Below are 24,814 nucleotides of genomic sequence, written 5' to 3' on the forward strand. Positions count from 1 at the left end.
TGTTAAATTTTTGTTCTTTTCGGCACTGAAAACATGTTTGCAAGGTCCGTATACAAAACCGCCAGAAAACGACACTTATCTCACTTGACTTTCAGATCTATCAGTGTAGCAGTGTTGCCATATTGCACGTCAGAATGGAACAAGTATTTAGATTTTCGATATTTATTTCTTACACGTGAAGCACTATAAGAAATGTATTGTCTCTAGAACAAGACGTATATTAAAACATTATTATGTTCATGTGGCGTGTCACCTAGTGACACGCGTGGCATAGGTTCGCCATCCCTGGCCTAGACTGTGTTGTCATATTCTTCAACTTTATATGCCGATTTTCATTCAATTCTGTTCAGCCATTTTCTTGTGGCTCGGCGTTGATATGGACTTCAGATCAAAAGTTTAAATTCACGAATATTTCTGTTATTATAGTCGATACGGTAAAATTTATAAAATCTAAGTGATCGTAAATTATATTATCTCTAAATTTTGTTACGTAGTGTTTTTCGATAGGATCAATAATAACATAGATATTGGAGAATTAAATTTTAGGCTTTCCCCTAAACTACCATTTTACACAGCCTGAATAAAATCATTTGCAGCCTATATTATACTGCTTTATTCCCCGATGGTTCATAGTAATTTTCTTTAAATTCTGTTCATCCACTCTCGTGATGCTTGTACATACATACATACAGGCAGACAGAAGGCAGACATACATTTCCTTCTTACTGTGGACACGACCGATACAGAAATACCATTCTGTTTTTAATTCTGAGCAAGGTACAGACAAAACACTTATTTTTTCCCTTTTTTTGCCAGTTGCTTTACGTCGCACCGACACAGATAGGCCTTATGGCGACGAGAAACTCTTATTATACAGTGAGTTTCTCTTATCGGTTGGCCGGCAGGTGCGTCCAGCTTGTCTACCTCACGTTGACTTATCACTTCCCGTAACACAGCGCAGCGACAGCACGGGAATGTCCGCACTGCACAGTTCAGGTCCGTGCTTAAAACGTGTATTAAGTGTTGATCAGTCGCTCCAACTGTTCTCGAGTTGTGAAGTGTTACTTCGGGGTATAATTCTCATAATCCTCCACATGTGTACACGGTAGAGGAAAGGATAGTTATGTACGATAATAGTAGAATGGTACAATATCGATATAAGTACAATTCCGATCAAACTTAGAAAACCCGCCGTATTTCTTTCTTCAATGTTAGTACCACTTACGAGAAAACGGCTGTGGGAAAAGTGAAGCAGCTCCTTTGTGAAAATAAAAATAATGGATCTGTTTATATTAGTATACAAGAAACTGCTGGTTTTACATTGCAAGGTGAGCGATGCTCATTGCATTTCACGTTGTTACAAATTTGAAGGTGTCTTAGCTAAGCTCCGGGACCTTTTCTTGTTTATAATAACGCTATATCTCTAAGAACCTCAAGACGGGAGTATGCTACTCCAATCACTACCTCTCGTAGTTCTACATAATTAGTTGATGGATCCATTTTTGAAGTACATGCGGTACATTTGAGATCAGATAAAACGGTACATTTTCGAACATAGATGTTTGAATTTTTCTCACTGTGGATGCCGCACAGAAGGTCAGAGAAGGAAGTTGTTACGAAATGGTCAAGTATGCGCCTTTATTGGCATTCAGTCAGCTGGTTATTGAAGAAACAATATATTTGCCTAAAACTCCTGGCACTCCTCCTAACAGTCAACCCAGAAAGAATCATCATCCTGTTGTCGAATGTTTCAATGACTGCAATTCAGTTCTAATTCAACATCAGATAATTCAACTGTTATGGAAATGTTTCAACGTAAACTTTTAATGTTACAATCATAGTATCACCCACGAAACTATGAAACACATCTAACCATCACATGAAAAGAAATCCACGCCAAAAGTATGAAAGGTAAAATCTTCATCCCATTTACTATCAGGTCAGCATTTTCATAATGTTAAGTTCATAAAAATTATTTTTAATGGCAAAAGCGCAAACATAAATCAAAAGATAACCAGCATGTCAAGCACAATAAATCTTCAAGATGATCAATCAATCAATCAATCAATCAATCAATACTGATCTGCATTTAGGGCAGTCGCCCAGGTAGCAGATTCCCTATCTGTTGTTTTCCTAGTCTTTTCTTAAATGATTTCAGAGAAATTGGAAATTTATTGAACATCTCCCTTGGTAAGTTATTCCAGTCCCTAACTCCCCTTCCTATAAATGAATATTTGCCCCAATTTGTCCTCTTAAATTCCATTTTTGTCTTCATATTGTGATCTTTCCTACTTTTAAAGAAGACGTCACTCAAACTTACTCATCTACTAATCTCATTCCACGCCATCTCTCCGCTGACAGTTTGGAACATACCACTTAGTCGAGCAGCTCGTCTTCTTTCTCTCAGTTCTTCCCAGCCCAAACTTTGCAACATTTTCGTAATGCTACTCTTTTGTCGGAAATCACCCAGAACAAATCGATCTGCTCTTCTTTGGATTTTTTCCAGTTCTTGAATCAAGTAATCCTGGTGAGGGTCCCATACACTGGAACCATACTCTAGTTTGGGTATTACCAGAGACTTATATGCCATCTCCTTTACATCCTTACTACAACCTCTAAACACCCTCAAAACCATGCGCAGAGATCTGTACACCTTTATACAATACCATTTATGTGATTACCCCAATGAAGATCTTTCCTTATATTAACTCCTAGATACTTACAATGATCCCCAAAAGGAACTTTCACCCATTGAACGCAGTAATTAAAACTGAGAGGACTTTTCCTATTTGTGAAATTCACAACCTGACTTTTAACCCCGTTTATTAACATACCATTGCCTGCTGTCCATCTCACGACATTATCGAGGTCACGTTGTAGTTGCTCACAATCTTGTAACTTGTTTATTACTCTCTACAGAATAACATCATCCGCAAAAGCCTTACCTCTGATTTCACTTCTTTACTCATATCATTTATATACAAAATAAAACATAAAGGTCAAATAGCATTGCCTTGAGGAATTCCCCTCTTAATTATTACAGGGTCAGATAAAGCTTCGCCTACTCTAATTCTTTGAGATGTAGTTTCTAGAAATATAGCAACCCATTCAGTCACTATTTTGTCTAGTCCAACTGCACTCATTTTTGCCAGTAGTCTACTATGATCCACCCTATCAAATGCTTTATACAGGTCAATCTGGCATCGTCTTAGAAAACTCCGATTTACACGCATAAGTTCGTCTTCCGTAATTGAGGCTATTTCTCCCCGGGAGATGGCGTGGAATGACATTTGTAGACGAATAAGTTTGAGTGGCGTCTTTAAAAGTAGAAAAGATCACAATATGAAGATAAAGTTGGAATTCAAGAGGACAAATTGGGGCAAATATTCATTTATAGGAAGGGGAGTTAGGGACTGGAATAACTTACCAAGGGAGATGATCAATAAATTTCCAATTTCTTTGAAATCGTATAAGGAAAGGCTAGGAAAACAACAGATAGGGAATCTGCCACCTGGGCGACTGCCCTAAATGCAGATCAGTATTGATTGATTGATTGATTGAAATGTGTTTATGCAGGAAGAGCACATTTCCAACATCTCCTGTCATAAGGTACGAGCTTATTTCCTTAATTCTTATTTACTAATTTTATTAATTCTTATTTTCTTAATTTTAATTGTTATCTCATGTCATATAGCCTCCGTGGCTCAGACGGCAGCGCGCCGGCATCTCACCGCTGGATACCGTGGTTCAAATCCTGGTCACTCCGTGTGAGACTTGTGCTGGACAAAGCGGAGGCAGGACAGGTTTTTCTCCGGGTACTCCGGTTTTCCCTGTCATCTATCATTCCAGCAACACTCTCCATTAACATTTCATCTGTCAGTCATTTATCATTTCCCCAGAGAAGTGCGACAGGCTTCGGCAGCCGTCACAATTCCTATCCTCGCCGCTAGAGGGGGCTTCATCCATTCCATTCCTGACCCGGTCGAATAACTGGATACAGGCTGTGCATTTTCATTTTTATCTCATGTCATGCACGGATAAACTGAACGAAGTACTGTCCTTGTTGTTATGGCGCGGAACGGGAGGTGATGAGTCAACGGGAGGCATGTAAGCCTGGCGCGCATGCCGGCCAACCGATGAGAAAAACTCACTGTATAATGAGAGAGATTTCTTATTTGGATTTTCTTATGCACATTCCGTTTTTGTAGTTTGTGTCAAGTATGTTGTGGATAATCTTTCTCTCTTTTTGCTTTAACTTAGCGCGCGCACGTTATGAGAATGAATAAAGCATTCTGACGCATAGAGAGATACCGGTTTGACGACAGTGTTGTAATGATGAATTTTGGTATTTATAGAAAAGTCATTTTGTTACACCGGGTGGTTCACCAGCCCCTTGCGATTTATTTTTATGCATCCTGCCGCTTTTACTACAATTCTGAAATACGGTATATATCGGTCCCTCTTCCAAAACCGGGGTAATATAACGAGATGTGTGTTTACGGGCTAAAAGACAGCAGGAATCGTGAGCGCCACTATTAATACATTATGAGTACCTCGAATGAACCCGTAAAACTAGCATAGATAGGAATAACACGTACCTTACAACAGGTGTTGCACGCACAAACCAGGAGCAGGTATTGTATACGCTTGGATGGGACTTGCCAAGTCTCACAGTAGCTCACTTGGCAAGGGCGACGTGCGAATTGTGTTAGTGGACGGTGCCCGAAGGTTCGAATCCAACGCAACTATTTTTTTATTTATTTTGCTACCAATTTGTTTTTTCTAGTTGCTTTACGTCGCACCGACACAGATAGGTCTTATGGCGACGATGGGACAGGAAAGGCCTAGGAGTGGGAAGGAACCGGCCGTGGCCTTAATTAAGGTACAGCCCCAGCATTTGCCTGGTGTGAAAATGGGAAACCACGGAAAACCATTTTCAGGGCTGCCGATAGTGGGGTTCGAACCTACTATCTCCCGAATACTGGATACTGGCCGCACTTAAACGACTGCAGCTATCGAGCTCGGTTTGCTACCAATTGCCTGGGATGTTGTAAGCTTGCAAACTTGATAGCTTCCACAGACTGATTGGATTATTTGGCCCTGTAATGAGCCGTATGTATTATGGCATAGGGTATTGAGCTGGGTTGGACGAGGATGAGGAGGTGATGGTCTGTGGTTAGGACACGGACAACCAATCAACTAGTATCTAGGATGTCTTACTTTATAATTCACTAGTATAAGTTCTTTCAAAAACGTTTATTGTTATTTATATCTTCGAAGATGTGAAACTCTCCACGCTATGAAATAGAAGCGTTTTTGTGGCTGTGTTGGTGAGCTATTGGGTGGTCATTAAAGGAGCTCTATATGACTATAATGTTTCAGTGTTGTGTAAAGTTTCTGATATAGTGCGAAAAGTCCCTGACACAATGTGCTCATTTGGCTTGTATCCAGATCTTGACAAAGTGCGTTATGGCGGGATGTAAAACAGGAAGTTCGCTATTCGGCTAATGTGCTTGTGATACTAGAACAAGTGCAGTTCAAAGGGTTGTCAAAATGTTCGTTTAAACAGCATGTGAATGATGGAAGGGGAATATTATCTTACTTAGTTATGTATGTCCTCGGAGACTTCTTACAGAAACAAAGATGATCTTCACGGAATTTTGTCATACCATTATACATTCACAGGGTTGCCAAGCTTTTGTGGAGAAATCGGAACATTTCTCCATAAGTAGAACAAGTGATGTTGCACAAATGATTAAACTGCCATTACTTAAATAAGAAGAAAAGAAGGAGAAGAAAAAACAAGAGTATAAATCATCTTCCATTCTATAATTGGAATAAAATGCCAAGAGATTTTCTTTAAAATAATATTGGTGACGAAAGTAGTTAACTTATTTATAATTATTGTTCTTCCTTCATTGTAAGTTCAAGTTTTAAAACATAAAGATCTCATAATCAATGTGTTATTTAGCATATATAATACTTCCATAACTTCGCACAGGAATAGTTCTCAGTTTAAGGCGGTATGCTACTTATAAGATTTCCTTGTATAAGACATTTTACACGTTTCCTCCAGTAGTGAACACGAAAAGATTTCGTTTTGATATAACACGCGAAAGGGGTACGTAAAGCTGTCCACGAGAGAAGCATTCTCCACCGAGATCACCTCCAGCCACGCTAACTGTCTGCCCCTAAGCTTTGTTTATTGTCGTTCCAAAGCAGACTCTTACCAGGAATTGGATTCGTTTGAAATCAAAAGGCAAGTCAGAAGCGAGCATAGGTATTTCCGGTATTGATACCGTTTCTCCAGTGCCACAGCCCGTACAAATAGTAGCTTCAATCAAACAAAGAGTTTTTCAAAGGTTTTACTACCATTCGCATGCCATTTCATAACTTTGGCGATTGTAGATTACGTATTTCGAATACAATGTACTACGATCTAAATGAGCTTTCCGTCTCGGCATGATGGGTTATTATAGATTTATTTGGATAGGGAAAAAGCACTGGAAAACTCTTATTGTATGTTAACATGTGCAAAGAAATGTTCTCAGACGGAATTTTAAAAAAGTCGAGGTGCATGAAAACAACAGGAAAACTCGAAACACATCCCCTCACCCCCCAATCGCAACTCGACTGTGTAGCCTGCGGAACGAAACTTTCACAGACTGAATGAAGAAAAGCCGAGGTACATCAAATTACCACGGAAACTCGAAGCAGACTATAGAACGAAATGTTCACAGACGAATACAAATACGAATACAGAATGAACAGCGTAACACATCCATTCTTCCCTGAAGTATTTACTCGGAGGGTGGGGGGGGGGCGGAGGAGGTTCGAACCCCACTATGGCAGCACTTAAAATGGCTTTCAGTGGTTTCCCATTTTCAAACCAGGTAAATGCTGGGGATGTACCTTAATTTAGACCACGACCGCTTCTTTCCTACTCCTAGCCTTTCCCCATCCCATCGTTGCCATAAGGCCTATCTGTGTAAGTGAGACGTAAAAGCAACTTGAAAAAAAGAACGGTCTTTGGTCGACCGTTTGTTGAGAGTTAGGATGAAGGGCTAGCGCGCTGGCTCGCAATCTTCTCATTCGCTCTGAAGCTGGTCAGATTTCAGAATGGAAATTGGGCAATAAATGAAAATGTACATACGAAAAATACATAACGTAAATGACGAGTTAATCGAATTTAGAAATGTAATGTGAATGAACACCTTATTTTGATATGGATTGACTTATTCATTTAAAAATGTGTTTTGAAATTTAACGGTCTGTTACTACAAACTGTAAAATAAAAATAGTTATAGTGGGCTATGTATTAAGGATGGATATACGCTGTCTTGGACTTTTTTGTAGAACTTAATATGTTGAACAATTATTAACCTCATGGTATAGACGTATCTGTAACGGTTTAGGCAGCGCAAGATAAAAAGATGCACGAACGACAGTTTTTTCTTCAACTGCTTCACTTAGTTTCAATTTATACTTCAGAATGGAGTATAGCACGAAGTATAGACGAAAATCACAGACCAGTACTGTGCATGACACTTTCATTTACATTAGTTAGTTGAGGTGATGAAAATGAAAATCTACAACCTGATTTCCAGTCTTTGACCGGGTCAGGAATGTAATGAATGAACTAGATATAGGCTGTTATTACAATGGGCTCGCCACTCCCAAGGTGATTAGTAATGACTGATAAATGCTATGAAATGATAATGGAGAGTGTTGCTGGAATGAAAGATGACAGGGAAAACCGGAGTACCCGGAGAAAAACCTGTCCCGCCTCCGCTTTGTCCAGCACAAATCCCACATGGAGTGACCGGAATTTGAACCACGGTACCCAGCGGTGAGAGGCCGACGTGCTGCTGTCTGAGCCACGGAGGCTCTAGTTGAGGTGATAAACAATTTATTTCGATAAGAATTAAATTATTAATTTAAGTTGTTTTTCTACCTTTTCTTTTCCACAAACCGTAATATAAAAACCCTTATGGTGAACTATATGCCATGTGACTCTTCAGATGTGGAAATTTTATTTTCTTTCTCAACTCCCTCACAGAGTAGTGAACCTGTGTCCTTTAAGATAAACCGAGAACCCTTTTAAAACCTCAACTAGGCAGCTATCCAGCACACAGGGTAAGAAGATAAAGCAGGTTCATTTAAACGTTTTGAAATCTTGAATAATTCGCATGGTTCCTTGACATTCCTCTCCAACTTATAGTAATAAATCTTCCGTAATTCATTTTTCGGATAATTCGAAGTTTCCAACGCGAGTGATTAGCGAAATTATAAATTCATCCCAATATGCTGATATATTGCAAGCCAGAGCGCTGGGACTAGAAAGGTTTCAGCTAAGCCTGTTTGTTAAATTCTAAGAGATTGTCCAACCCCCTCCGTCGATATAGCAGTAGGCAGCGCTGAAGTATTTCCCTTCCAATCCCAGACACTTGTTTTCATTGTGTACTGTATTTGCTGTATATCTTTCCCCTTAATATACCTGTGGTCACAGATGGAGTTATCGTAGCGGTTCGCACTTTTATACAGTATTTTGGTAAATTACAGCACATCGCTGGCATCAGTGTATTTTTATTACTGAACTGTGTTGACAATTTTTTCTGTCTAAATCAACTCAGGTGCAATACCAAACATAAACTTTTGCTATGAAGGTGGCAGTTATTCGCAAGGTTTTAAAGAAAGTGTTAAATGGAAAGGGGTCTGGGTCTCGTAATTCCCTTGAATGGGTTGTCTACTTTGCAGAAAAATAATGATAAAATCATGAGGAGTGTAACCAAACTCGCTTTAAGAATTACAAAAACTGAAACTTGTTTAATTCGAAATTTTGAATAATTCAATTTTCGCCATTCCCTTCAACTTCGAAATAATCAAGTTCGACTGTAATTTGTTTCCCAGACGACGCTATTTCATTGGGTACTATTGTTGTTGCAGGCAATGGAAGAGCGCTGTAGCTGTGGACGGCCGGCGGCGCCAAGTGGTACGGGAGGGCGGCCTGCCCTCGGCGCATCTCCTCGCTCCTCGTGAAGATGCCGGCCGCCGCGGCGAGGGCCAGTGCCGACCTCGCAGAGTACTGTGCCTCGGCCTAGGCCGCCGCCACCACCCAGCATGGTGCGACCCGGAGAATGAAGAAGCAAAACGTCCGCACACTGTCCTTGATAGTCTGTACGTTCACATATCTTCTCGTGGGAGCTGCAGTGTTTGACGCTCTTGAGTCAGAGACGGAGAAGCGTCGCTGTGAAGCTTTACGAGGTGAGCAACTCCACATAATATCTGCCACTACGCTTAAGGTTACACTCCACTAAAACAGTTCTTTCTATTATGTCTATTGAACCAAATTTTGACACCATATGTATCATGTAATGAAAAATTAAACTCCGAAGTTTGAATTCCCAAAACTTTTTTGAGTCGGATTTTTACCTATATTTTGAACATATTCTCAAAACCAACCTCTAAATTTAAGGCATATATTTTCTTTTAAGAATTTTCTTTACGGCGCACCAAAACAGATAGGCCTACGTTTTTGGGCGACAATGGGAGAGGAAAGGCCTAGGAGTGGGAAAGAAGCGGCCGTGGCCTTAATTATGCTACATCCCCAGCATTTACCTGGTGTGAACATGGAAAACCACGGAAAAGCATCTTTAGGGCTGCTGACAGTGGGGTTCGAGCGCACTATCTCCAGGATGCAAGCTCACAGTTGCGCGCCCCTAACCGCATGGCCAACTCGCCCAACCATATATTTTCTTGATTTCAAATTATAGTGCAATAGTTTGATGCAACCACTTGGTGAAAAAACGTTAATTTACTTCAATATGTTTGTAAAGAATATATAATTCAATCTTGTTCAATAAATAATTTAAATTTCTCAACGTAGAAGTAAATCTTTCTGTTGACATCGCAAACAACCGAGCACATGGGGAGAAAGACAATTGAGGGGCTCAGGATCAAAACCTGCTTAATGCATTTTTGGCCAATTTGGGTTTTTCTGGTGTCCGGAACATAAGCTACTGAAGCACGCGAACGTTTATATCAAACTCATTTATTTATCCATGTTAAAAGACTGTTGAATATGAGGCTCCGCTGCAAAATATCCTTAATGCATTAGGCAAGCAACAAAAATCTGTATCAGTACCTGCTTAATGCACTTACAAATTGGGAGCCACCTGTCAAGATTTGTTGAAGGTCTACAATCAAAAGATTAGGCGAATTATTACTGACATTACAAACAGTATTGCGGAGCACATTAGAGCAAGGTTGTTACATTATGGAGGGAAAATCAAGACCACTGTCTATAAGTCTCAAGGACTCCAAGAGTAGCGTCCCAAACCCAGAACAATGGAAAAGAGCCGTAGCCGTCAGGCAGAAGTATGAAGAAAATCTTGTTTTCTTTTCTTGTCTAGAATTTCTGAAAAAAGAATCGAGGATGTGAAGTTGCTAGTGAAAAGATGCTTTGGGTATTCATGGAGGGAGGTCCCTGATTTTTTATATTACGAAGGTGTGGTGGATGGAAGATAGGAAATTTACAAGATGAACTCCCAGACGCTGTTTGCGAACCACGTGATTAAAAGACGGGTTCTGATATTAGTACAGAGCTTGTTTAAAGAGATCCATAATGCATAACACATAGTTGGAGTAAAACAGCTTGCAAACAGTATCCGAAAGTGTGAAGTACTGTTCATAGTGCAAGTATCACTATCATTATCGTATATCTATGTGGTAGTAAATCTGAAATAATATAAAAACCAAACCGGTATTTAAAGATTTTTAAAATGATTTGTAAGAACTCCGTAGCAAAATCTGCCTAACATAAAATCAAAATATAAATTTCTATGGATTCATTACAACTAATCTCATGAAAGATGCCGTAAATATAGAACGAAAATACAAATGATAAAAAAAGAAGGGGCTGCCTGGCCGAGGCGGTAAAGGCGTGCTCCGTTCGCCCGGAAGGACGTGGCTTCGAAGCTCCGTCAGGAAGTCGTAAAATTTAAGAAACGAGATTTCCACTTCCGGAGGTGCATATGGCCCTGAGGTTCACTCAGCCTACACCAAAAATGAGTACCACGTTAATTCCTGGGGGCAAAGGCGGTCGGGCGTAGAGCTAACCACTCTACCCAATCACGTGCCGCGGTTAACACTGGTGGAAGCCTTTACCTTCCACTTCTCCAAGGGCCTTCATGGCCTGTACGGAGGTGACTTTGTCTTTGTCTCGATAAAAAAAGAGAAAACAGTTCTAATAGTAACGGTCACTCCGATATTAATTTTTCTGGCTTTTCTCAAAACTATAAATTATCCATTTGGCAGATTTTTCACCGGAACCCCTCAATTGCTATTACTGTTAGGGTCATCAGTCCATAGACTAGTTTGACGCAGCTCTCCATCCCACTCTATCATGTGCTAATCTTTTCATTTGCACGTAACTACTACATCCTACATCTACTCTAAGGTGTTTTACATTCATACCCTGGACTACCCTTACCGCTTGCTCTTCCTTCAAAAACCAACTGAACAAGTCCTGGGTATCTTATGTGTCCCATCCTTCTCTCTCTTCTTCTGGTCAAATTTCGCCAAATTATTCTCCTCTCACCAATTCGATTCAGTACCTCTTCATTCGTAATTCAATCTATCCATCCCACCTTCAGTATTCTTTTGTATTCTCTTTTTTTTTTCTGACCTAGTTATCGTCCATGTTTCACGTCCATACAATGCCACGCTTCAAATGAAAGAATCATGTTAATGAAATAACGCTTGAGGGAATGGAAAGGGTGAGAAATACACTACAAAATGAATATAGTGAAATAAAACATGAAATGGTGAAATATAATGGGAGGAGAGAGATGAAAATAAAATGGCGTATAGCTTTTAGTGCCTGAAGTGTCCGAGAACAAATGATGATGAAGACGAAACATACACCCAGTCCCCGTGTCAGCGGTATTAACCAATTACGATTAAAATTACCGACCCTGCCGGGAATCGAACCCGGGACCCTTGCGACCAAACGTCAGCACGCTAAAATTTAGCCATAGAGCCGGACAGGGAGTGGGAGGTGTTGAGTTCGAATTCCATCGTCGGCAGCCTTGAAGATGGTTTTTCATAGTTTCCCATTTTCATACCAAACAAATGCTGTAATTAAGGCCAAGCGGGCTACCTTCCCTCATCCTTGCGTCGCCGAAAACCTTCCATGTGTTAATGAGACGTTAAACCACTAGCAAAAGATAACATTAAAAATAATTGGACGAAAGGAGTAATTGCACCTATTTCTAATTAAGTTAACAGAAAGGGAAGCCTTCGTGGCTCAGGCGGCAGTGCGCCGGCCTCCCACCAGTGGATACCGCGGTTCAAATCCCGGTCACTCCATGTGAGATTTGTGCTAGACAAAGCGGAGATGGGACAGGTTTTTCTCCGGGTACTCCGGTTTCCCCTGTCATCTTTCATTCCAGCAACAATCGTCATTAACATTTCATTTCATCTGTCAGCCATTAATCATTGCCCCAGGGGAGTGCGACAGGCTTCGGCAGCTTGCACATTTCCTATCCTCGCCGCTAGATGGGGGCTTCATTCATTCCATTCCTGACCTGGTCGAATGACTGGGAACAAGCTGTAGATTTTTCATTTTTTACAGAAAGGATTGGAGTCTATCGAGGTATTTTATTGATCAGTATACCAGGCAAGGTGTCCACTGGCATTGTGGAAGCGAGGGTGTGATCATTGGTTGAGAGAAAGTTTAATGAAAACCAGTGTGGCTTCAGACCACAGCGGGGCTCTCAGGATCAGATTTTCAGTATGAGCAAGGTAACTGAAAAATGCTACGAGAGGGACAGATAGATGTGTTTATGTTTCGTATGTCGAGAAAAGTCATATGACAGAGTTCCGAGGGAGAACACGTTAGCCATAGTGAGATGTTATAGGATTAATGGCAGATTATTAAAAACAATCAAAGGCATGTACAGAATGTTGACATTTTTTTTTTTGCTATTGGCTTTACGTAGCGCCGACACAGATAGGTCTTATGGCGACGATGGGACAAGAAAGGGCTAGGAATGGGAAGAAAGCATCCGTGGCCTTAATTAAGGTACAACTCCAGCATTTGCCTGGTGTGAAAATGGGAAACCACGGAAAACCATCTTCAGGGCTCCCGACAGTGGGGTTCGAACCCACTATCTCCCGAATACTGGATACTGGCCGCACTTAAGCGACTGCAGCTATCAAGCTCGGTATGTTGACATTTAAGCTGCAATGAGAATTGTCGGTAGAATGAGTTCTTGGTTCAAGGTACTTAGGCTACCCATGGTGCAGCAGCCCCGAAGGGCTTGGTTACAAGGCGACCGCTGTTCAGCCTAAGGCCTGCAGATTACGAGGTGTCGTGTGATCCTCAATACGAATTCCCTTCGCCGTTATTCTTAGATTTCTAGACCAGGGCCGCTATCTCGCAGTTAGATAGTTTCTCAATGGTAATCACATAGACTGGGTGGGCCTCGAACCAGCCCTCAGATCCAAATAAGTATCCCTGGTCTTGCCGGAAATCGAGCCCGTGGTCTCCGAATAAGATGCAGGCTCGCTGCTCCTACACCACGGGGACGGCCATGAATTTAATTACAAAGGAATATTTCTAGTGAATAATGTGGTTACCGACTAAGAAGGACATTCTATGACAGGGGAATTGCAGGGAATGGTTAGTTATTTCGAAGGAGAAGTCGAAATTGTTGCGTAGGCTGCATAGGGTTTATATATACGTAATTAAATCCATGAACATGTTAAAAGTGTTATATAGGCTGAAACAGGTTTTAAATTAAAGTGCTTAAATCCACAAACACAATTTTAAACTAATCATTCATTCGCAACAAATTAGGAGATTCTTCGAACTTGAAATGTCATAGACCTATTACATTAGGAAAAATATAGGCTGTCTGATCATAACTATAACATCATAAGTTGTGTTACCTAGTCAAGAAATTAAACCAGACATTCTATACCAGGCACTGTTATAAACTGAAAGACCACCCCGAAAACTCTTTCCTAAAGATAAAAATTGTACATGATTAGTATTAAACGTGTTATACTCCTCTACTTCTCACGATTCTGTAAAGTTTCTTCATCATATTCTCTCCTGTGTATTCACGCGTCTCTACTCTTGTTACCGCAGGGATAGTCTCTGCACACTTATTATTTCTAACTCAACATTTTCCGATGAGTCATTATCTTAATTATAAATAAGGCAATGTTTTGGCTAAGGTACGTTTAATTAATCTTGCAAAGTTTCCTTCGCCATTCCTCGAATTTGAATACTTTAGCACAAGAGGGAAGCATAAATGTAAATTATTAACGAGTTTTTGTTGGCGCTTATTGTTAGGTTTGAGATCATTAATACAGTACGATTCCGCAGTGGATTCACTACCTTCCAGATCTCCGTGGGCTTTATAAGAGGCCTTTGAATATTATACCATGTTCTAACACAAAAAAATGTTAATTTATCATCTACATCTGGTACTTCCTTAGCTTCAGTTATTTGAACAAGAATAAAGTAGGCAATTTGTATCCGATTATGATACGGGTCGTCTACCAGGAAACAAACCCATCAGAGAACTGCTTATTGCAAGCGGGTGGCTAGCTTCCTACCAAGGTAGTTCGTACCTTGGCTTCCCACGAAATTTGGCTGTAGCCACTGTAATACTTAGAAACAACTACATGTCATCGTCTTGTATTATGTGTTGTCCGCAAAGGTAAATATACTAAACATAGTCTAATCAAAAATATGCCTTCCGATCGAGGTAGGTAAGTAAAATTCAGGAAACTCAATCGAAAAAAAAAAAGTACCAGTGTTTCGCCGCAGTGCGGCATGGGTTCATCAGCTGGATACCGTATATTTCCAACACATTGGCCGACTAACACGCCGATAGCGACACCACTACTACTACTACCACTGAAATGTTTTCATTCCTTCCCTGAAGGGGGAGGGGGGCCTCATAGACGGTAACGCCGTCTCTCACTCCGGGAGATTTGTTACGGTGAAGGAGCTGCACGGAGAATGTGAGCGGGTTCGCGGCCTGGCCTATACTAGGAACTGTACCGGCATTCGCCTTAGTGCAGAAGAATGGAAAACTACGCAGAACCATTCTCAGCACAGCCGACGTTTGGGGTCAGTCGTGAGGTCCCGAATGCAGAGTCGTAGAGCCACGATAGAGCCGTATCCACAGCTCCTCTGCTCGGTTGGGCAGCCGGAGAGCAGAGCTGGTGGACCACGGACCAGCCGTGGTCACTTGTGGGCCGAGAGCCACCACACTGCATCTACCGACCGACACCACTGCAGATTTTCATGTGATAAGCACAAATGCAGTGCCAACGTACCAGGGGAAAGTTACATTTCCACTTGCTATATATGCCCTCCCTGGCTAAGCTCGAGAACTTGTAGCGTAGATCCTTGCTTTCAAATCACCCCACTAGAAAATGTCCGGCGGGGTTAAATACCAAGTGAGCACAAGTCTCTGAAAATAATGCGATCATCAATGGAATGTTAGATAATCATGGAATCATGCGCTGCGTGACAAGTGGTACTGTCCTGTTGAAAGTATTATCGACGCAGTCAGTACCATCCCGGTGCAAAACGGTTTCCATGAAGATGCACTGGTACCCTGCGGAGTTTACTTCCCCCCTACAATAGTTGGGCCGCCTATTGTCTCTCTTGATACTACGCACTAAACCCGACTTTCTGTGGGTGTACAGGTGAATTCATAATTCTACCTTGCTAAAAAATTGCAACTGCAAGATGGAGTACAACCATATTTTTTATTGCAAGCTCATCTCGCGTTCTGTGGCGTGACAACTCACAGCGGGGAGCGGCCCACCAATTCGAACGAGGTCGGAACATTTCGACAGTCTTCGGGTAATTAATAATTCAATTCTAGATAATAACCCTCATTGCGAGAGTTTTCGGTCCTGTCATTAACAAAGGAATAAGTAATTAAGAATTTTGGGAAATATTTGAGGACGCTAAAGTCCACAGGGTTGAAATATGTTTAATTAGGCTCGGAGAGAAGTTGACATCTATGTTGGCCGTGAGAGAAACACGTGTCAAGGACATACAGTAAAACAAGCGTGGCAACCCTAATACAAGAAATTAATTAATTATGCCCGTTAAAATAGCTGGAAAAATCACAAACAACACCACCATGACTCGAAAATTAGGTAGAATCTCTGGAGTGAGTCTCAAAGAAATCGGACCTGTGGTCTTAAATCGGAATGATTGCACCACGGTACATAACGCCATTCAGAGCGTCCCTATAAAATGCATAAATACTCCCTCCTAAACCAGGAACGTCAGTCGTCATTCTGTGCTCCGAGAGTGTGAACCTACGTCAGGCAACATAAGAAGAAGACCTAAAGTGGGCGAAATAGACTTGTAGAATCTCTAAAGCCAGTTGGATTGAGGGATGAATATTTTACCAAGTGGTAAATGGTGAACAAAGACTAAATTAGCTATTTAAACTTCGTAGTTACGACATCTATCACGGTCGGGGAAGAAAATTATAAGTTTAATAACTATAAAATTCCTGAAATTCTCACAGGGAGACAGCAGATTCATAGATAGTTTTTCTGAATTACTGCGGCCAATGTTATCTTTTGTGGTCGGTAAGGGAGGACGATAGTCTGGCGGAGATAAGCTTTGTGTTTCACGGTCAGTCTTATCTGTAAAACACCTGGATAGAAAGGAGTTGGGAAGATTCCACAAACTGCATTAGTTGAGTTCTCGAGATGAAGCGGGATGGTTTTACTGTTACATGTGTATAGAACAATTTATGGTAAAGTGTGCTGCTTCAAGCCAAGTGTAAAATCTGTGTATGTATAAGGTAACATTTAAGTGAAGAATGTATCCTGCAATTTTGAAGGGCTCAATTGTAGATGGTTGGCACAAAATAAAGCCAAGATAATGCCATCTGAAACGACTACAATTACAGGTCTGGCTAATGTAAATATTATGATTTGTAGTTAGAGATGTAAATGCTTGTCCCTTTAAATTAATTAATTAATTAATAAGAACATCACGTTGTATACGTGGCATGTGTAATCAAGTATATTGCGATGATGAGGAAGTGTCTTGTCGTTTTTCTAGTGTGGAGGCGAATTGTCTATTGTTCATGTCAGCGCGCGAGTCTTTAAAATATGTTTTTACATTTCTTTAAGAAATGTAAAAGTGGAGTTAAATATTGCAATGAAATAATGTTCGGACCGGTAAAAGTTACAAATGATAACGACAAAATAACCGTTATGAGTGTGATGAAGTGAAATATCAAATTATCAAATAATAGTAAAAATAATCATATTCACATCAGGGTAAAATTGAGATGATAAATTATGTGTCAAGCAGTAATGTCAAGCGAGATTTGCGGTTTATATCGAAATCTAGTGAACTATGATAAAGTTGGCATTTTTGTAAAGATTAAATTTCGTGACACCGTGTATTTGTGATACAGAAAATCACGGTATGCTATATTTATCCTGAGGTCAGGAAAAATTCAGGGAAGCAAATTGTGAGATCATTATAAAGTTGTTTGATCATGGGATCGCTTGTATTTAAAAGTTTCAAGCAGAAAGGAAATGGATTGTAATGGAAATGAAATGTTATGGAAATAGTTAGGAAGATGTTAAAGGCAGAGTAAGCCTATATTTCATGAGTGATGTAGAATAATCAGGATGCTGAGGATAAAAGGTCCTTTATTTCGACGGAGAGGAATTTTTGTGACATGGTGTATTGGTTGAGATGTAATATTTTTGAGACAGGCTGTGTAAGATGAACGATGTCCTGTAGCAATCCAGAACGCTTGGAATTCAAAGATTGTCAAATCCAAGTGAGCGCGTTGTAACGCCTACTTTAAGTACAAGTTCATGTTCTCCTATGATTACAATTTTATGTAAGACCGTAGGTAACGGCAGTTAAGTCTAAGTGATGGTTCTATTTGATACCAGCGAAGTGCAATAAAATTTGTGGTAGCCGACCTCACGAATAAAATACATTCTAACACGCGGTAAAGATAATGTTTGATTATTGTAAATTGAATTCCATTTTGTATCTTTACGAGATGAGAATATCGCTGACTAGAAACATTGCGGGTGTGAAACAATGAATTTTATTAGAATGATAGTTTAGCTTGAGTAGATTCACGAAAAGTCACTTCACTGGACAGTTCACGGTGATACCTCTTTGGAGTGTTAACATAGGACAGTTTGGAGCCTCACACTCGAGTTGTGCCATGAATATCGAGATGGTAGTGATTATTGTTTTCAGTGATATTACCTAATAACAAACGAGAGTCGAGTTTATTTTTATTTAATGAACTTCACTGAATGTGTTGAGATTGCATTGAGGAATAGATTAAACTATTTGGACATGTTGTTTAAGTTCGATTTCACGCTTTACTGTAGGACAGGGCCTCTCAAACGCCCAAACTCTCACGCGTGCAGAGCACGGTGCATAGGCTCTGTGCACTGTGCATCGGTACGCTTCGCCTCAACTCGGCTTGACTCGGATGGTGTAGTGTGCTGAGAGCGACGAAGCGTTTGGTGGTATACGACGTGTTTATCAGTGAAATAGATAAGCGCACGACGACAATAATGGAGCAACCTGTTTCGAAGAAAGCAAAGACTTCCGAAAGTCCATTTCAATCGAACTGGGAACTTCCGTATTTTTTTTTTGTTTGTTTGTCGTGACGATAACGCCAAATGCTTAATCTGTGGGACGATAATTACGTGCGTAAGAAAATCGTCTATTGAAAGACACTACAACAGACTACTTTCGGAAAATTATTGTGAAATCATAGGAGACGTCAGAGAGAAAGAATTAAGGAAGTTGAAACAGCTTGAAGAAGAGCATTCTATATCCACAAATCAGGTTTGTTCCAGTACTGTAGCATTTTCATTTTGGTTACGGGTTCTGCATTTCTTAAAAATTATGTTTACATTCCTCTCAAACATGTATGTGTATTTCTAATTCACTTTTTTAATTTTTTTTATAACACTGGTAACCTTGTCCCATACAACTGTGCGTCTCCGCTCACCACACGTAAACATTTCGCAGTGGGGGAGAAACAGCAGTGAAGGTGAGGAACGCGGAGACAGGCCGAACGGGGAGACAGGTGTAGGGAGAGAGGAGTGGGGGGGTCTGCACTCTGGTCAACCAAGCGAAGTCGTCTTTTGCACCGTGCGCAGTGCATGCACCACGCGCATGCACCCTGAGAGGCCCTGCTGTAGGAAATGGACACAATAATTTCCAGGTTCAAGTTCATTTGTGTAGCGAATTTCGCTTCGTATGTTAGAGTTTCAACGAGGATCAGATTTAAATATCGGACACTGTATTAAAGTTTCGATTTCTCCCGGCAGTATGAATGATGTGTAGATGTCATACGTTGGCTCAATGATAGATTTAGGATGCTGCGTGCATTATATACCTTAAGGATGAGTAGACACTGTAACGTTGGCTCGACGACAGGATTACACAGTCAAGTCATAGGTTAGGCATTTTTAAGAATCGGCTTGAACGATGTTAGTGTTTGCAGTAGTGGGTACGAATGTAAAAGATATTAGCAAGTACTATTCAGGGCATGTTTCGGCATAATTCTTACTAGCCAGAAGGTGCTCCCATAATAGCGCTGCATCAGTAGTGGCATGAATGTAAGGATTGTCCCACGTGGGACTAATACTTATTGCTTAGCCGCGCGTATTCAAGTTCGATTAATTTTTGTTCATATTTACTTTTCTTTACTTTAAGATTTATTGATCGGGTGTCCGATATATTATGATAATGCCATGTGTTGATACTTAGTTGATTTATGTAGGATTTACATTACGGATACGGTTTCGATTCGTCAGCTGTTAATATATTTTATTTTCATTTTTCGTTATTCACATTATTCATGCGAGATGTTGATCTACCGATCACTTATAGTTTGGTTTAATGGGATAAGTGTAGATAGGCAGATTTGTAATGGTAGTCGTAGTTATAGAATATTGAAAAGATGTACTTTTATTTGTGTTATATTGTGGACCTGTAATTTAAAAAATATAACGACGTAACTATTTCCTAACCTGAACGTTGGTTTAGTAAGAACATTTTCAAGTGACTTATCACTTTTCTTTAAGTTTAGCGTTTGGCATTTCTTCTAAATGCATAATGAATTCATGTTTTCCTGCATTTCGCAGTTTTGTTCCTTCAGAACGACGTAACCTAAGATCCCATCGGATCAAGTGTTATTGGTTCCTTCTGAACATCTGTTTGGGGTGTTGCATGTTTAAGCATCGGGATTCCTCTGTAACTTAAGAGTGTCACGAGATGACAATTCATGGTGGAATTTTATTTTTGATCGTGACATTTGCTGTTATCTTGTAATGAACACCATGCTTTCAAGTAACATTAAGCAAGCTGTCCAAAGCAACTGATAGTTGCAATATCCGATTGGATACTAGACTGGTGGATAACCTTAATAAAATGTAAATCTGGAATTCTGTTTGTTGAAGGTCAGATTTTCCACGGATCATGTGGATTAACTCTCAGTTATCATTTGGATCAATGGTGCCCGATTTTCAGGTTTTATTCTCGTTTCCTGCGTTTTGCTGTCCAGGAAATGTTCACCATGTTTTCATTCTTTGAAAGAGAACAATAAAATATTTCAATAAAACTTTACCAATCATGTTATGCATTGTGACTGTGTTAAAATGTTGTGAAAATTTTAAGTGAATTCCTTGCCAGTTTAATAAATGAATTATCGTGATTTGAACTGAATAAATATTTTAGTAAGCTTACTTTCTTTGCTCCTCATTTAAAGTGGTTATGCTTTCCTCTCAACCCTATCGACGAAGTGACAGAAAAACCTCACAACGACCCCAGGATCGAAGAGTACGAAGCAGCCGAGGCAGACGACCAACGATGGAACGATAAGTTCAAGGGTTCACAGGTTCTTCACAAATGGCATGTGTGGCCCACATGCGTGTGTTGTGTATGAGTTCACATAGCTACGAGCCATGCCTTGTCTGTGAATAAAATGCCAGAATTTTGAATGATTTCTGTTGTTCGGATTATCTTCCCAGTTAAAATTCGGTAAACTGAGATCACCCGTTGCAGTCGCGTTCCTTTCCGTGTCGTTCTCCAGACAACTGATTATCTAATCAAACAATTTAGCGTCATCGTCACCCCTTACGGGTCTTTACACCCCCAAAAATATCAAGTTACCTCTTATATTTAGAGCCTTACACCTAGAATTATATGTTTCTTATCCTTAATTTTTCATTGCTTACAAATTCTTGTTTCACCAGTATGAATACTCTCCCTCCTTTCGATTCTATCCTGTCTCTACGATAAATAATCCAGTTCTGGGGAAAAATTTCGCATCTAAAATATCACTCCTCAGCTGTCTTTCAACTTATTATTACACTATCTGGTAAATATGTATCTCCTTAAATTAAAATGGCACTGAAACGTAAACGATTAACAGCAAATGAAAAGTGTAATCATGAATATACACGAAAAAGAGAAACAAGGCTATTTCAAACTATCCGTAACCATCCAAGAAGAAGTAGGATAATTTTATAAAGAATTTAAGTATATTTACAAAGAAGTGTGGAGAATCCAAGTTCAGTGGTAAAATAATGTTAGTTGCTGTTAGAAAAATCTCAAAATTTTATGTTCATGAAAGTAAAATATCCTTAGCTTATTCTTTCTAAATAATTAACCATACGATGTATAGATATCATTGTTACTGTAAAACAGTGCTGATTTTCTAGAAAATAGACAAGTGGCACTCTCTGTTGTTAAAGTTAAGAAAGAATATATGTAATAAATGATGTTACGTAAGTGTTTTATAGCAACGTGAGCCACTAATAATATTAATTAGAATATAATTTAACAAGAATATTAAGAACATTGTATAATTCAACATTTAGGGCACGCTGCGAGATTGACTACCATGATACCCACAATGATTACCGACATACGCTAGTTGTGGACACAATTAACCGTTTTTTACCAATAATGTCATTGTTATCTAAATTTCCATCGTTATAACAGAGGTGTATGTGGCTGAACCTGAATTACGGCTAATCCATAGCAAATGAAATATACAGTAACTTAACTGCGACCGTACCCCAGCGTGAGGAGAAGTTCCTCTAAACATCTTGTACTCTGATGATAAAGGTTGTAAATGTGCAATGGATTCCTTTTAAGATTTGTTCATGTTGATCATCATTAGAGTGGCGTGTAGAGACGGGAAATTATTTTGATATAGTTTCTACGTACCATCATCCCAGAATGACACGTTTTTGTAATGGAGTCTATCCTCATCTTCTTATCATAGATTTCCCTCTTTTTTATTCAGCGACACATGCACACTATTTATAGTCATGTATGTTTCTATTTGAAGAGAATTTATTACCATGGCGAATTTTACTATGTCAGAATGTGTAGCAAAGAAGAGCGAATTTTAATTTCCCGTGAAATGATTCACAAGCATTAGTTATATTTGTTGTAGCCGGAGACAGTTCTGCCAAATGTAGGGGGAAATATTTTTATTCTGAAACATAGTTATCAACAAGCTAGTAACAAAATGACCGGGCGAGTTGGCCGTGCTGTTAGGGGTGCGCAGCTGTGAGCCTGCATCCGGGAGATAGTGGGTTCGAACCCCACTGTCGGCAGCCCTGAAGATGGTTTTCCGTGGTTTGCCATTTTCACACCAGGCGAATGCTAGAGCTGTGCCTTAATTAAGGCCACGCCCGCTTCCTTCCCATTCCTAGGCCTTTCCTGTCCCACCGTCGTCATGAGACCTACCTGTGTCGGTGCGACTTAAAGCAAAAAACAAAAAATAACAAAATGCAGTAATGTTTGCATTATCTGGCTTCTATTCACATAGATCAAACACAAAACAGTCACGAACTTCTTCAGGAGCTACATATGATAGACCAAAACAATTAATAAGCTAGTTACCTTCTTCAGATGATTTGTCCATGTAAGCAACTGCTAAACCAACATGCTGTATTTTATGCCACCTAGCTTGTGATAGATAAAATCTGCATTCAAGTACTTTCTGTTTCGCCCCACACCGCTGCAATAGCATTATTAATTGCCTGCTCAAAATATAGAATGATATTTTTAGGTGGAAATACTAAAACTAGTTTTTAAACTCCCAAAGTATTTTTCTGAAAAGTGACGTGTATGCATGCTTCTTTCTGTCTGGCAAGATTTGGAATATGGCAGGAACGTAGTGTACATTCTCCAGAAAATGAAAGGTAACAGTTGTGTGAAGAGCTTAGCAGAGAAGTCAAATGCGCCGTTGATGTATAACAATTTATTAGCACAAATATATTTAATATGTTTTAAACAGGAAAGCACAATAATATAATTTTTACTATCATCAATCAGATGAAATAGTTCATCTTTTGAACTTATTAAGATACTTTCATGCTCTTCTTCCTTAGATATCTGAATCCGGGGAGGAAAACTGAGGAAAATTACGACGCACATTCTACACTGCCTCGCGCAATCGTTTCTTGTCCGGAAAATGTAACAAATTGGCAGCATCCAACGCATTTGAGAACGCGAGAAGTAGTTGCAGGAGGTGTTCCTTGTATTTCATTATTACAAGCATCGCGAACGTTTTGGCCCATTACACTCCTTTCATTTTCTTCGTGGTCATGATTACCTGCATTAATTCAACAATATTGTTTTGTGTACTTATTACTTTTGCACAACACGCCTTTGTGGTACATCGCCACTTTATATTTCCATTGCAGTAAGTGTGCGCACTTCAGAATCCATCAACTATCAACAAATCTTAGCACGATTGATTCACGAACTTCAAGGCTAGACTGATGAGAGGACGCCACTGTAACGGATGTGATTGTCATTATAATAGAGCTATATACTTTCTCGAAAAGAAAATCAAGGGAGCTTGGTTCACTGAAGTTGACAAAGATTAACAAGAAGTGAGAATTACATACAACGATATCTTGGAACGTGCCCCCCTTAAACAGAACTAACTAGACACCGATGTTTCCAGGGAAAACCTAAGCTTCCAACAGGCAAGAACTGGACTGAAGAAAGGAAGCAACGGCATCAAGAACTAATGCGAAAGTGCTGGGAGGATGTTAAAGCTCGATGCAGCAAGAAACAGTTGAAACGAAGTGGTTCTTAGATAGCCGAATCCTTTTTTTTTTTTTTTGCTATTTGTTTTACGTCGCACCGATACAGATATGTCTTATGGCGACGATGGAATAGGAAAGACCTAGGAAGTGGAAGGAAATGGCCGTGGCCTTAATTAAGGTACAGCCCCGGCATTTGCCTGGTGTGGAAATGGGAAACCACGGAAAACCATCTTCAGGGCTGCCGACAGTGGGGCTCGAACCCACTATCTCCCGATTACTGGATACTGACCGCACTTAAGCGACTGCAGCTATCGAGCTCGGTGATAGCCGAATGGAAAGAAGTAGAAGAAGAGCTACAAACATACAGATTGTTTACCTAATATTCACGCTAGGACAGTAGGTGGCGAAAAAGTATTTATCATTTATTTCCAATGAGTCTATACAGAGTTCACCTCCAACTTAGACCCTGTGCTGTTAGTAGTGAAAAATCAATCTAATATACAATTATAAGTAATGAACATGCTGTGATAGGTATAGTGGCCCTCCTCGCAGTGATAACTGCTGGATGGAGCCTGGCTATTAACAAAAGAATAAACTGTAATAGGAATAGTGGGCCCTCCATGCAATGATCACTGCGCGTTGTAGTCCGGTGGTTATCAGATATTCTGCGCTTGCCGGGAAT

General features: G+C 40.0%; 1 protein-coding gene across 1 annotated transcript in view; it reads left to right on the forward strand.

The window, feature by feature from the left end:
* Positions 1–9,137: 9,137 nt before the first annotated feature.
* The window catches only part of Task6 (TWIK-related acid-sensitive K[+] channel 6), a 431,294-nt gene continuing 415,617 nt past the window's right edge, over positions 9,138–24,814 (forward strand). Inside the window, exon 1 of the mRNA XM_067152421.2 lies at positions 9,138–9,264. Within this exon, the coding sequence (XP_067008522.1) occupies positions 9,138–9,264 (127 nt within the window). The remainder of the gene's footprint in view (positions 9,265–24,814) is intronic.

This window comes from Anabrus simplex, chromosome 1 (assembly GCF_040414725.1).
Source record: "Anabrus simplex isolate iqAnaSimp1 chromosome 1, ASM4041472v1, whole genome shotgun sequence".
Taxonomy (NCBI): domain Eukaryota; kingdom Metazoa; phylum Arthropoda; class Insecta; order Orthoptera; family Tettigoniidae; genus Anabrus; species Anabrus simplex.